Raw genomic sequence first — 15,696 nt, 5'->3', positions numbered from 1 at the left:
AGCCTTCAAATTGTCTTCTTCCCGAGGAGCTTGGAGATGGAGGGAGGGTGGGGAAGCAAGAACAGGGAGGAGGAGAAGGGAACTAATGAGAGGAAGAGAAATGGAAAGGAAGAAGGGTGCATGTGTGAGATGGGGATTAAGAATGGAAAAGGAAAAGGTAAAAAAGGGTTTGAGAACCAAAGAAACATAAGCAGGAAGGAAAAGAGCAGGAAAGGGGAGAAGATCAAAGGAAAGAAAAGGAATGGGGAACAAAAAGACTGTGCAGAGATGAAAAATTAATGAAATAGGCAGTTGACCCTCTTCCTGCTCACAGCAAATCATTAATAATTTTTCCAACCCCCAGCCCTCCATCCTAGGAGGGCTCCTCCCAAGTCTGACGTAAAACGTGTGGCACTGCTGAGTCCCCTGACCAGGTCTGACACCACAAGCCTGCATCTGGGGACAGGACATCATCAGGACAGATTTCAGTTTAATTTATGAGTCTGCTCCCCACAGTGATATACATGCAACTCAACCCTTGAGAATCCCCACCCATCTCCTCAATTTGCACTGAAGAGGCTAATAACCGTAGAAAATCAGACATGCTTAGCAGAGGGAAAGTAGTTCCCCTGTGGGGAAACGTGGGCTTACCTGCATATGCAGAGGCAGCAGGAGGAAAAAACCCAAACCAATACATGACCTTTCACAAATTACAGTAATGGGTTTTGTCTTCTTTCCCAGATCAGCCCAGAGCAGGCCAGTTTTGCCAAAGGGTACACGGGTTGGAGCAGTGCTATAAGGCAGGGACTGAGCTGGCAGGGCTTCAAGAAAAGGCAGCCATGTGCACACGCTACCCTGGCAGGTTTGCCCACCCTGGGGCTCTAAATGAACTGTGCTTATTGTGCTCAGGTCTGTTTTCCTGCTGAGACTGCGCACACCGTCAGCAAGTTCGCTGATGACACCAAGCTGTGTGGTGTGATCAACACACTGCAGGGAAGGGATGCCATCCAGAGGGACTTTGACAAGCTTCAGGGATGGGCCCATGGGAGCCTCAAGTTCTACAAGGCCAGGTGCAAGGGGGTCAGGGCAATCCCAAGCACAAATACAGGCTGGGCAGAGAATAGATTGAGAGCAGCCCTAAGGAGAAAGACTTGGGGGTGCTGGTTGATGAGAAACTCAACGTGACCCAGCAATCTGTGCTTGCAGCCCAGAAAGCCAACCAAAGCATCAAGCGAAGCATGGCCAGCAGGTCAAGGGAGGTGATTCTGCCCCTCTACTCCGCTCTCTTGACACCCCACCTGCAGTACTGCATCCAGCTCTGGGCCCCCCAACATAAGAAAGATGTGGACCTGTTACAGAGAGTCTACAGGAGGCCACAAAGATGCTCAGAGGGCTGGAGCACCTCTGTGAAGACAGGCTGAGAGAACTGGAGTTGTTCAGCACGCAGAAGAGAAGGCTCTGGGGAGACCTTATAGCAGCTTCCAGTACCTAAAGGGGCAGATAAGAAAGCTAGAGAGGGACTTTTTACAAGGCCACATAGCAACAGGACAAGGGGGAATGGCTTTAAACTGAAAAAGGGTAGATTTAGATTAGATATAAGGAAGAAATTCTTCAAAGTGGTGAGGCACTGGCAGAGGCTGACCAGAGCAGCTGTGGGTGCCCCATCCCTGGCAGGGCTCAAGGCCAGGCTGGACGGGGCCGGGAGCCACCAGGGCTGGTGGAAGGTGTCCCTGCCCACGGCAGGGGGTTGGAACTAGATAGTCTTTAAGTTCCCTTCCAACCCAAACCATTCCATGGTTCTGTCTAGGATTCTCTCAAGCCTTAATCCAAAAGAGTGGGTCAACATTTTCACGCGTCTCCTCTAACACATCTCTCTCACACACACAGCACTGCACCCCTTTCCCTTCAGCAGGACTTCTCCCTCACTCTCACCGGAGTCCTCACGAAGCTGTGAGCCATGCAGTGCCCTGCTGATTGCTTGAAAGAAATGTGGAGCAGAGCAGCAGCTCAGTCCCTGCCACCTGAGCATCTAATCACAGCACAAGCTTTCCAGACACGCAGTTATGAGGAGCTCGTGGGGGGAGAGCGTTACCCCTGCTGTGCAGCAAGAGCAGAAGGCTAGGCTTTGCAGGACTAAAGCCGCAGCATTCAGACCTGATGACACAGAGTTACACATATGCACTGGAGCAGGAACAGTGTCAAAACCCTGGCTCTGAAGTATCAGCTTGACCTGTGGCAGGGTCAGGAGCAGCGACTCACTGCCTTTGCCCCCTGTGCTTCCTTCCACCCAGCAGCAAGCAAGAGTGGACAAGTCAGGTGCTACATTACAATCTGTACTGGATTTCTACATATAACATCAGCAAGATGTCACCACAACAGTGATCCGTTTTCAGCTCTTTACTAGCTGCCTGTAAGGCACCTGGGAAAGGAGCTGGAAGCAGGGGGCGGGGAAGAGGTTATTTTTGGAAGCAGGATAATCTTGCTCTTCCTAGAGCTGCAAGGAAAGGAAGAAAGAGTAATGTTTATTTCTGTTTCAGCATATACTGGCCGTGAATTCGGTGGCTGATCCAACTGCCAGAGAGTGACACACTCATTGTCCTGTCTCTGGCCAGCCTGCCCTGTTCACACCAGGCACAGCGGAGGCCAGGCTACCTACACTGCCATGGTGAGCCCTGTCCAGCTGCGGCGCTCCTTTCCTAGAAGTGAGGGAGATACACCTTGAAACACATCACCGACCTTCACAAAGGTGTCTGCAGAGCCATCCTACAAGAACCGTGCTGCCAGAAGCAGGCTTCAAATCCCTGCCAAGTGCAAGGTTTATTGAAGTCCAAGAACAGGGCACTAAACTGCCTTGGCTCCTTCTCCTCCTGCAGCAACAAAGCCAAGAACAAAGCCTGAACACTCACACCAGCAAAATCCTATGCCCTAACCTACACAGCAAGTGCAGCTGCAGGGCACAGCAAAGGAAATGCTCCCATGTCGGGCTTTCCCATTCTTCCCTCACCTCCCAAGACCTCTGTACTACAGAAGGATGCTGGTTACCTCCCACTCCCACAAGGCTTCAGAAGAAATAAAAATGAACTTAAGTAGAGCACAAAGAAAGGACAGTCCTCCAGATCCAAGCCGAGAAGCCAACTGTCCTTCATGGTAAAATATGTAAACAAAGGTGGCAAGGCTTACAACTCCTAGATGCCCATTTGGTGCTGATTTTCTGCTCAATTTAAGGCAGCAGTTCAATAAAGGCTTCTGCTTTTTTTGTTGTTTGGCTTTGTTAAATGAAAACATGTCTGCATCCTAGCTCATTATCACACACTCAGAAAACAGCCATTCACTGTGATTCTGTCTCTAACCATTAGCTACAACATCCCGGACCCCAATCCTTTTTAACCCTCAATACTAACTCCTCCTTAGCAGATGAAAGATCTAGGTCTTGGTGCGAAGTCAAATGAAGTCATGGGGAAGCCCTCCATGGCAGGCACACGAAGTTCAGGGATAAGTGCAAAGAAAGTGAGACAACTAGTTTGATCAGCTGTGGATCCACATGTACGAGCCATAAGCACTGCCTTGTCAATAAAAATTCCAAGACCAATTGTTAAATGTGAATCTGTTTACAGTTCACTCCTGAATTTTTTTCCTTCTCCCTTGCTTAGTCAACAGAGCATAAAGTGGAAAGATGAGACAGGAGTGTTAATACAGAAGAACAAATAACCTTGTAGAGAGAGAGGAGGTCTCTCATGTTCTTTTTGAGCCACGTAGACAAACACTGCTCTTCCAGGACCGCAACAGCACCAAGTATACACGCCCTCCAATGGAGCAGGGCTCCTAAAGTGAGACCCCTCAAGGGACATAGATATCGCATTCTCGCTATCACGTGGGATTTCCACAGGAATCGTTGCAGTTTAACATGCAGCTATGCTGGGCACATCACTACTCTGAGGTCAAGACTCTCAGGGTCTGTCATCTCATCCCATTGACCAACAACCCTTAGAAAAAGCTCAAGCTCTCCAGGAACTCTGCACCATTGGAAAGTTGGCCTTCTGCTTCTTCCCACACCACAGGAGTCTCTAATCACTGGGGAAGAGGTCTTTAAGCCATGCACAGACCCAAATATTGTATGCAGAACCAGAGCAAATTGCTTGCTGTTTGGAGCGAGACCTGATATTCTGCCACGTCTCCATTAAGCATCCTGTCTCAGACAATATTCAGACATCAAACCAACCCACTCTAATCACGAGAGGCAGAAGGAAGAGAGGGAAGATCTACCCACCTTCCTCTAGCATCAGTGAGCCTGATTCCTCCACTTCTATCCATGCAAATAGTCCTACTGCAACTGGAAAGTCATGAAATCTGGCACTGCAGAACAGAGGGTATTTGAGAAGAGAAAGAGGAGAAATTAACAGGATTTTTCCAGGAGAGAAATTATTTAGAGCCTTGGGACCAGGACTCTATCGCAGAACACTTGTTCAAATCCTAAAGCAGCGTGCAAAGCACACACACACACACACACACAAACACAGAGACAGCACCCATGCCTCCTCTGCAAGCTATGGAGCCCTGCAAGGCCCCCTCCGTCCTCCCCCATGCTACGAAGGCCCTGGCAGACTACATTAGCCAAACTGGATAGAGGGGATTGAACTTGTTTACAGACACACTGCTAGCTGCTTAAAGAGGTTCTAAATCCGTGTTTGATGTGCAAACCATCAGCTTTGCTACTGTGCCTTTGTCAAGCAGCCCTGGCTCTGCTCATCCTTGTGTGTGTGTGTCTCTCTCAATTAAGATTAAAAGCACCTTGTGTCATCATCCGCTTGCTTGCAAGGTAAGCCCCTCTGTAGTGCCAGTGCTGTACCCTCTCTGCTGCCTTGCCTTTATCTGATCCATTTGGAAACAACTTTCACATTCTCATTAGGCTCATTGCCTGCCCTCCCCTCCCACATGCACGCTCCCCCTGAGGCATTTAAGCATACTTGCTCTACCTTTGCAGATGTTGTTAAGCCTCTTACTGAATCTCACCCATGCAGGCTGCCTCTGTATGTTCCTAAGGAAATACAGACCTATTATACATACTTTTCCTTTCTTCCTCCATTTGGCATATTATAGCCCCATCATGACTGCTATTTAATTAGCACCAAGGAAAGCTTTCTCCAGCACTTTCCACTGCAGAACATCACCAGAAAAGGAGGATGCAGCAGAAAATCAGGTTCACAGGGTTCACAGAGGACAGACCATTCACATTCCCTAGGTAAACTGGCCTGGGAGCTCTGGGCATCACCAAAGCTTATTTTTCCAGGTAGGCTGTCAACATTCCTCCCAACGGCAGACCTGCAGACTGTCAGCACTTAGGTGAAGTAGCTCACCTTTCCTCTCTGCCAAGGGAGTATCTCTCTGACCAAGAGCCAACCTTACCTCTCAGCAGCTGGACTGGCTAGCCCCAGGTTTAAAAAAAAAAAAAAATTCTTAAAAATGAAGAAAAGGTCCAACACTGGCTAGAGAAGTAGAAGAGGATTAAATTTAGCAGCTGACACAAGCCCAATGTAGACATAATCTAGACTTCAAAAGAGGGGCTAGATACCATTTTGATCAGTGAAGAGCAACAGAGATGGCAGAGAGGCAAGTGCCCTTCCTTTACACTACGTTCTCTGATCCTCCACAAGAATTTACTGCACTTTCAATCCATGTGGGAAACAACAAACTTGGCACACTTGAAATCTGCACAACTGCTTGGTGTGCAGGCATTTATTCAGGGACTACAGAAACCAGTGTGCTCTATTTTGCAAGCACAAGCACCTCCACTCCCCATCAGAAAGGCAGAGAAAGCAGACATTCGCTATTCTTAAATGTCTGAGGACATGATACTGTCAACAGTCAACCCAGATGAGAAGGAAGGAAGAACAGTGTGAGAGGGTGCAGATGGGTAAAATCCTAAATCGGTGAGGCAGATCTCCTCAGCCAGTTAAGAATCCTTCAGAATTACAAACAGAGCAGCTCCTCCTGAAACCCAGGACCCCTGGGATCTAAGGAAATCCGAGTGCCTCAGTGGTAATTGTAATAAATCCGTAGTGCCGCGGAGCGGGCCCAACACACACAAGTTTGCTCCATGATTAAGAGATCTCTGTAACACCTTAAGGTCCCCCGTGAGCCCAGAGCAGCGAGATACAGCTAACACGCATCAAACACATAAGAATATCTCAATCATTACCACAGCTGATGGTGGCTCTGAAACCAATCGATAGGGCAATTAGATTTTATCAGAACACGCCTCTCAGCCACCTACTTCTGCTGTCATTGCAGAAGCCTCAGTTACCCCTGCCAGTGCCAGGTCTCCAGGTGACTGACTGAGAAGCACCAGATTTTTGCTTTTTTTGCAGGTTTTTGTTGTTGGCATTCTTTATTTCCTTCAAAGGTTCAGTATCAGGGGATACTTCAAACACGAGGTAAGCTGTCAGCTATTCTTATCTAGACATCGTGCTTCAGTACACACACTAGCGGGGGGAAACACCACCCCCAAATCTCTCATATGCTGAATCTCTAGAAGTAGCCCATAATCCATATCTAGTCCATATTGTCACTGTGGAACACCACCACTGAGGTCTGGCAGAGAAGCTAAGGAGGACAAAGCAGGAAACTGAGCTCTGCTGTTTAGTCATCACTTGCTTTTTGATCTTGGGCAAGCTTGCCGTTTTGTGTCTCGGCCGACTCGTGCACTTCTACAATGTACGTGAAAACTGGTGGAGGGCATTATTTGTCCAACATTTCTGATGAAACTTTCCTTACTGGCAGCATACCTCCCTTTCCCCTGTAGACTAACAACAGCACTGTAGACTAGCAATAACAGTCTGTCCATTTTTTATGGTAAGTGTATTTCCAAAGCACTGCAGTTCTCAGATTTGCTAGCCCAGACTTCTGTAAATGCTAAACTTATGAAGATGTCACAATCACTACACTGGTCTTAATCACACCTAAGTATGCAACAGAAAGCCTAGCCATTTGTTTTTGGTGGCTCCAGATTCCTTCTAGCTCTTTGGGCCTCCCAAGATCCAAAGTACGGTGACTTTTTTTTGTCCCAGCTACCCCAAGCCCTAAGACCGTATGTCCTCTAAACTTATCGTTCCAAACTGCTAGTGCCCACCACTGTGGATTATTACACCCACTGAGGTGGGTTATTAAATCCTCTTCTAGTCAGGGTCAAACTCTGAGTCTTTCAGGACCCAGTTATTTTCTAAGTCTTTCGGCTCCTGCCGTCCCAAACTAAGCTTTTCAGCTTCTGTTCCCAAACATAACCACCGCCATTGACATAAAGTAACCTGTTTTCACTTCTAAAATATCCAGAAGACTTCCAAGGTTTCCAACCAAAGGCCTTATACATTCCAGTAATACATCAGTCTCTTCAGCCCCTTGTGACCTGAACATCAGCCCAGCTCTAGTCTGAACCCTGACTCTAGTCTCACCTATCTCCCAGAATTCATGAAAGCCCCAGAACTAACTATACGCCATCATTTTCCATTAGTTTCAGCCCCTTCCTGCATTTCAACGACCATAAAAGATCCAGGAATACTTCTAATTTTCCAGTCCGTGCTGTTCGAAACCATAGCACTGCCTCTAATCCTGGTTTTAACTGTAAATCAAGGAACTCCCTCACAGAATTAATCATAAACCAACCAACTCTGCCAACTGCAACCCTCTTCTTAACCCCACAAGCCCTGCAATAAGCAAATCTCTTCCATTTGTGCTATCCTTACTCTCGATCCTCTATTTAGACTCAGGCATAGCCAAGAAGCCACATAACACTTCTGAATCCTGTTTTAGCAGAGCATGCACTCACCTCTCATCGTGCACATATAGAATTTGCAGTCTGAGCTGCAGAGCAGACTCTGGATTGTCCAGCCTCTACCGGCTGGGGCTGTATGCCTAACTTCAAACCATAAGTGCTAAACCAGCAACAGAAAACATTATAGCAGCAGATTCCAACTTACTTTGAGAGCACTGCAGCTTACAGTCATGAGTGATGCAGGAGTTTTTAAACATGCCAGCATTAATATCATTTATTCAGCACTTTCCATCTCCAAATGCCTTTTTGAGGGAAAGTGTCTCAGAACCCAATGACACAGTACTGTTCTCAAAGGCATACAACGCAAACAGTAGACAACCAGGGGCACATTTCTTCTTCCCTTATTGTTGTAACTAAATGGTTTAAACAACAGCCAGCCTTTTAGACTAACCCAACACTCTCTTAAAATTATATATGTAGCAAGTAGTTATACCACCCTCCCCTTCCAGTGAACACAAACAGAACCAAGATGTAAACCCAGTAATCGGCATCAACTACAAATACCAGCACACTTTGTATCTGTTCCCTTAACTTGTGTGTCCAGGAGGTGGTGGCATAGGTACCAGTTCAGCACATGCTCTATAGCCAAAGCTGACAGGTTCTGCATAGGCTTTGGCAAATGAGTCTTCCCTTAATCAAACAAGCACATAGAGCGACCCAGCTACAGACAGCAGGGAAAAATTAGAATTAAACTGTCCCTGTGGAGAGGTGACAAAGCCTCCTCTCCCTTTAGAAACCTAATCTCCCCACCATCCCCCCAGCTACTCTTTTGCTGGTCAACTCTTGTTAAGACACACCAGATCTACCACGTCCTGAAACCCTGTGACTTGCTTGGTGGCCTCTGGGGTGAATGAGCCCTCTTCTATTTCATTGCTCAGACTTTCACTGAGGTCACAGCCAAGCACTGTGGTGCGTGTGCACGTGTGTGTGCACATGTGCAGCACCTATGTTTTTAAGAAGCTAACCAGAGAACCTCAAACATAAATTCTAGCAAATAAGAATGAGGACTTCTACATCTAATCTTTTCTACTGCTTAACAACGATGGGAATGAAAAGTATCCCTAGTATTTCTGGAATGGGTCCCAAAGACTTTCAGCAACGCTGGTCAAGACTAGCAGTTCGTCTGTAATGCAAACAGTATTAAAAACCATTTTAACATACAGGGTCAGCTGAGACATATGGACTCAAGCAAGATCATACAGAAAAACTTATCTCTCTGCCCAGTCTGGCTCTTAGAGCTGTGTAGGAAAAGGGGCTGAGAAGACAGATTAATGAAGAGGATATGAAGATTTAGCTGTGAAAGCAAAGACTGGTAGCTGCCCATTGTCGCTTTACAGATGTGTCACAGATCCCCCAGTTCAGCACAATACATATATGGGACTGAACACTACTGCAGAAGTAGTCACACCAGTACAAATTTCACTGCAGGAAGAAGGAACCCTTCTCAAACCAAAGACAAACCAGGTACCTGCCATGTTGCTGAATATCCTGCAAAGACATTCTCAAAGTGTATTAGATGTGGTATTCCCTTAAGATCCGGGCTTAAGTTACACAGTCAATAGAATGACTTACAAGAAAATATGAACAAAACCCAAAACATACAGATTTTCAGGAAAGGCTTGCGTTAACATACACCGAGGGATCAAATTCTGATTTGGAAGGACAGGGATCACTCCATATAAAAACTAGCGTAACTCCCAGGTTTTCCTCAATTTTTATTTATAATCAAAAGCAAATTGTAGATTCTGCAAACAGCAAACAGATCTCTAGTTTATTACCAGTGCCTCAGTTCTTGACTGATGAATATCTCACCAAAGCATCCTTGCCCATAGCTCCCTTACTGACCTGCAGAGAGGCACAATGCAGGAGCCAAGAGGAGCATTTCTCGTTTCACCATGTGAAGTTGAAACCAGGTGAACTTCCCCAAAAAGCAAGGATGCGCTACAAAACCAAACAATCATGCTCACAAAGGAGTTGGCAGGCACAGAGGCAGCATGGGGAACCTCTGATTAATGAAATTACAAATCAAACCATGCTCTCTGCAAGGCCTTTCTGCTTCACTTGACACTAACCCTGGGGACATTTCACTTCTTTGCTGGCGCAAGCTCCTTTGCCAGTAGTTTAACACAGACCGCTAGATTTGAGAATAACATAGGGCTGAGATCTCAAAAGGACTTTAACATTACCATGAAATCCTTTCCACGTTAATCTTTAGCCAGAATATTAAAAGCTTTCATACAGCTCACTCCAAAGAGTAACACAAACAGCCACAGAAAAAACAGCTGCTGAAAAAATGAACAAATGAAGGAGCAGAAGAGAGAGGAGGGAAGTCAAACCCAGACCAGCAGGACCTGCTCCAGCTGCTTACCTGCTGCTCCTAAGCCAATGTCAATGCTGTTTCTCTTGAATTCGCAGCGGCTCTGGGTCTCTGGCATAACGAGCTGACGGCTCTGATGCAGGTTGGAGATGATAGTGGAAAGGTCGTTATCACGGCTGCAACAGAGCAGAAAAGCACCAAGTTAAGGAAATCCTATTTGCCACCACATAATTGATTTTTGTGTGTATGAGCATATGTGTGCATGCACGCAAGATTCTTTTGTTTGCCCCAACATAGCTGTATCTCAAGAAGGGTTCTCCCCCTCCTACCCATCAGGTTCCTAGGTAACCTCCTCTAGTTTTGGGGAGTGGAGACTAAGTGCAAAGCACTTCCCAAACAGCACTCTCATTTCCCATAAAGGACTCTGCAGCTGCCAGAGCTCCTGATTTCAGTTTTGCCAGATATAACTTGCGTGGGCCAGAACTTACATCTCAGATGGAAAAACTGAAAGTGTAGAAATTGGCAGATCTATTCCAGAATTAATAGGAACTTGAACTGAAATAACTGATAGTTTTCTATCAGTTGCCACACTTCTTTTCTTAAAAGAATTAAGTTTTTCCATTCCATCACTGTTGGAATGCAAGAATACTTTTATTTATTTGAATAATAATTTTGGGTTTAGAGAGAAACCCACCATGGTCCCGGATATCGGCATTACTCAGAGCTGAGGGTACAGATTTGTTTACAAAACTAATTTTCAACTCTTCACTAACAGATCCTGAAATAATTCTCTCTTCCTTCTGGGAAAACAGAATGCATTAGAGCAGTTCAGCATTATTTTGCCTGTTATCCTTGCATGAGACTGCTGCTAAGTAGGCTAGTTTAGTCTTTTTCCTTTTCTTTTTTTTCCTTCTATGGAGAGGAAGAGCACAAAAAGACATCCACTGTAGCAGATACTGCAGTTCAGCTGGCAAATGCTTCTGCTTGCAAACTGCTATCCACTTGCTAAATATTTCTGAATAAATGATATACAAACACTGAAGAGGAAGAACAAGCTAAAACGTATCCATGATACTAAATGGAAATGCTGGAATATCTCCCTTCTGTTTGTTTGCAGTATATGTTAAATCACCCATCCTTCTAGCACAAGGTGCTTGCCCCAAGCTAAATGTGGCTATTTTTCTTCCTTCCGTCTTTCTAAATGGAAGATGACAGCCAGAAGAACTAGAGACACTTACAAAAAAATTATACATATTAGAAACATTGCCCTCCCTCCCACATCCACAGCTCCCTCCCAGCCTCTACTCACATGACAAATGCACCCACTCTGTGCTGCTGTGACACACAGCACATGACCACCAACTCACTGGTGCAGAGGAGAGTGTCCTCACCTGGGACCAGCAGGACAACACGGAGGGTGCATTATCTGCAGAATTACCTAGCAATCATCTTCCCTTAAATATCCCCCACTTATCCCCCCCCTTACCTCCTCCCCACCTGCTGCACCCCCACCTACAGGCTATCAGCACTAGCAACAGGAGCAGATCTGCTCAAATGCTCCAGAGAGCCCATCCCTGCTGCAGAAGCAGGGGCTAATCTGTCGTCTAGCTCTCTGCTAATCAGATAAGTTTATGACAGAAAGTCTTTAGACAGAGGTACTTTCAGCGGGCGTCTGGCTCCAGATTTTCACAAGATGTAGCAGACAAAAACAGACTCTCATTTCAGCAGCCGCTGTCATGTTCCCTGCTGCTCCCCCCCCCCGCGCACTCCCCCCCACCCCCAATCTTAGCAATGAGATAGGATGCTCAGATCTCAAAGCCTTTGAGCACCCATTGCATCTTCCTCCGCTAAACCAGTTCAGATTCCTCCTTATGCAAGCAGAAGGCTAATTACTTAAGCAAGCCCACAGGTGAGTGGGAAGCCCATTTCTCCTGTGCCAAGCAGTTTTGGGTCTTATCCTCTTTTAGCTGCCACCTTTAAGATGCATTATGCAAATATTTTGGTGTCTTAAGTCATTTATGGGATTAATGTGAAGTGATTATCAGTTCTTTTTAATCATGCCAATCAATAACTGGATGTCAGGGACAGAGGACAAATGCAGATAAACGCTGCCATCAGCACAATGCACAGGAAAGGGCAGAGGATATGAGCCAGAAGTGCAGAGCGAGAAAGGCAGGGAGTAGGAAGAGAAAAATGGGATAATTACATCTTTGCATTTGCAGAGTGTCTTGCATCCCAATCGAGCCCAAAGCACCTCTGATATGTAAACACATTAAGAGAGCTACCAGAAGGAATTGTTTTCTCCACCACCAAAATGCAACTACCTGTCCTTCTGGAAAAGAGCATAGCAACTCTTTCACATGACTTGATTCTCCAAAATGCAAAGAGTGCAGAATACTGTGATATATCCACCAAAAACTATATCCCGGAGATGTATGTGGAAGGAAACGTTACCACACAAGAAACTGTATTTTTCTTCCCCAAAAATCTTGAGGGTTTAGGAGATTTTCCAAGGCCTTAAAATTAAAATCAGCATGGTATGCAAAGGAGCATTAGCAAGTCGTAACTCCACATGGGAGCAGATACCACAGGGCTGATAGGCACACACTACAGGCTTTGAATTCAACTCAGTCCACCCACGCAATTCGCAATTCGGCAGGATCCCAGGAAAACATGGCTTTGCCGGAATACCTTTGCAGAAGGCAAACGGAACACCAAGGTGACATTGAGAGGAAAGGGGAGAAAGACTAGAGATAAGGCAAACAGGCTACGACAGCTTTTAGTACATCAAACTGTCCCCAGGAGTTGTTCCTTTTGTCTTAGCGCACCAGAGGTTTGAAGCAGACTGCCTTTTTGTTCAGGGCTTGTTCTACACCTGGCGCAACGGGAGATAGCTTATAGCTGGGGCTCAGTCTTAGCATGAGAAAAGAGAGTGAAAGGTAACCAGAGCTGCTTATGAAAAATTGAGATACCTTTCTGTGTAGGTAAAGGCTTTAAGCATTTTTTTAAAATGCTGTAGGCCAAGCTGGCCCCAGCAAATATAGCTCCACGCAGCTGCAAGCACACTCAGGGACTATGTGGACTCTAATAAGGGACGGACTTGTGTAAGGCTCTGCTCAGACCACAGAGGTCTTTCTACCACCATGTTGGGTCAACAGAATAGAACACCAGCTTTGGTTCTGCAGCTGACAACTCTCCCACCTCCAGCTTACCCGTGACTTGCATGAGATAGTAAACAAACATCACTTTTACAAGAGACCCTCCTGAACCTCCACAGAGCAAAGCCCAACCAACTGCTTTCATCTCAATGCCATTTAATAGAGGTAGTGAAAGTTTAACTTTTAATTGAGTTTCAGTTCTTCATGTCCTATGCTATTTACACAGTGCTTTAGCCAGGAAGAAGGACTCTGCCCAGCTACAAGCAATTTTCAGAAACTAGCTGCTGCTGCTTACTTGCTACCCTGGGCTGCGGCACTGCAACTGCGCTCCCAGCCCTGACACCCCACTGCCTCAGGTTCGCTGGCCCAGCAGGAAGGCAGAACACCTAGCACTGCCACAGGCTGTGGGACACCTGCTCGGTCCATGTACTAAAAGTTGCAAAACATGAGCTGTGCCTCCAGCCTGGCCAAACCCCTTCACAACTCAGTCCTGCCCCCAGCCCTGAGGCGAACACCTCAGCCAAATCGCCTTCACCCACACCAGCGGGCAGACATCTACCTCAGCCCTGCCCCATCCACTGGCCACAAAAATCCTAGAAAGAGCCTGGCAAGTTTCTCCACAGAAAACAGCTCTCTGAAAATTCAACCAACCACTCACCCTCTGCTGAAGGTGAACCGCACAGCACGCTCCTCTCGGCAGAGCAGCCCCGGCGCCCAGCAAACGCCCACGGCACCGCGGCACAGGGAGCCCCTGTGCTCGGTTAGTGCCCACACCTGGGCAGGGATGCTGGTCCTCTGCCCCGTGTTTCAATGGCCTTTGACTGACTGTTCCCCCATTCCTCAGTCCCACTCCTCATTCTTCACTCCTACCTGTCAGCTACAGACTTGTGTGCCCACATCCCGTGGAAAAGGCCCAGCCCAGCCCCTACCAAAGCCCATCTCGCAGGCACTGGGTCTCCATGTCCAGAGCTGAGCAGCGCAAAGCGCATCCTGAACAAGTGGCACAGCACAGAAACGAGACCCTCAGCCCAGAGTACAGGGTGTTCTCTGTGTGTTCAACCTGCTCACCATACAGGACAGTGTTTTGAAAAGACAGCAAGTCTCTTGAGGAAAAGGATGTTTGTTCCTCTGGGTTTATACGCCACCAAACTCGCTCACAGGAATCCTGTCATAGACCGAACAGGCAACAAATTCATCAGCTCAGGGCCCCAGCAGGCAGAGCCAGTGCAGGATTAAAGATCCTTCCCTCAGAGGGAATACAACAGGCAAAAGAATATCCAGCTTTGCAGGACCCAGGTCAAGCGTGCACTTTGGGGAGACCAACATACATGCAGTAACACCTAAAACTTGGCTGCTTTGTCTGGCATAGTGAGTGATGCAACTGGAGGCTGGGACCTAGGCTCACTGGAAGGGAAACTGGAATGGGTGTAACAGCATTCCCACTGAAGTCCTCACCAGCAAAAGCCCAATTCTTGCATGACCTCAGCGGGAAGGAGCCCGCATCAAGGGGAATGCAGAGTTAGTCCTTCGCATGTAGAGGATTCCCCCACCTGTGTGCTGAAGGCAGTCATTCCACCGAGATGCTCACTTGCAGCCCCAGCAGGGCAGAGTCACACTCTGCTCTTCCTTTGTCTTGTCTCTGAGCCGCTGCTGGGTGCCTGTTAATGCAGGCACCCCCCCAAGACATGCACTGACACATGCACACACAATCAGATTAAAGGTCTGATCCCTTCCAGTAGCATAATATTATATTTTAAAAAACGGATTAGAGAAGGGGGCTTGAGCAAGATACAGATCTCCTGAAAGGTCAAGGAGGAGACAAATAGCCTTCTGTAGGGCTGCAGGTTGCCATGGCAACGTGCAGTTTGCATGGGTTTTGGTAATTAACGGTTTGGGGACCCACAGTAATACAGGTATGTTTCCAAGCAGCAAGGGAACATGTTCTGAGGCATGACTGCCTGGGCACTTCCATCTCACGACAGCAGGTTTTGCTCTTGCAGTAAAATGAAGGGTAGAAAACAGAGTATGTACTGTCAGCAACTCCAGGGGGCACGTGGCTGGTTGGCCGTGTACAGATTTGCCTTCAAACTGGGAAGTGACTCCATGTAACTGACAGTCTTGTAAGACCTTTCTTCTGCTATCTGGCTCAGGATGGTCAAAGCTCTGATCACAAGACATTTTTCAGTATTTCTGCTATTTTGGTGGGCAAAGTTTTAGGAAAGAACTTGTAGCACTACAAGATTTTTGAGTCTGAATGTCAAATCCAATAGACATTTAACCTCAATACAGAACATTAAAATTCACCCTTGTCTGGTACCTGAACAGTGAATATAAACATGCCTAGTAAGGATAATCTCCTGATTATCCTGTTGCTCACTCTCTATTTGAATCCACCATCCTGTTTTTCCAACATCATA

General features: G+C 46.8%; 1 protein-coding gene across 1 annotated transcript in view; it reads right to left on the bottom strand.

The window, feature by feature from the left end:
- The window catches only part of SAMD11 (sterile alpha motif domain containing 11), a 158,569-nt gene that overhangs the window by 49,036 nt on the left and 93,837 nt on the right, over positions 1-15,696 (bottom strand). Inside the window, 1 exon segment of the mRNA XM_055800642.1 lies at positions 10,173-10,297. Coding sequence (XP_055656617.1) covers positions 10,173-10,297 — 125 coding nt within the window.

This window comes from Falco peregrinus, chromosome 3 (genome assembly GCF_023634155.1).
Source record: "Falco peregrinus isolate bFalPer1 chromosome 3, bFalPer1.pri, whole genome shotgun sequence".
NCBI classification, from domain to species: domain Eukaryota; kingdom Metazoa; phylum Chordata; class Aves; order Falconiformes; family Falconidae; genus Falco; species Falco peregrinus.
This window is presented reverse-complemented; position numbering and strand designations above follow the sequence as displayed.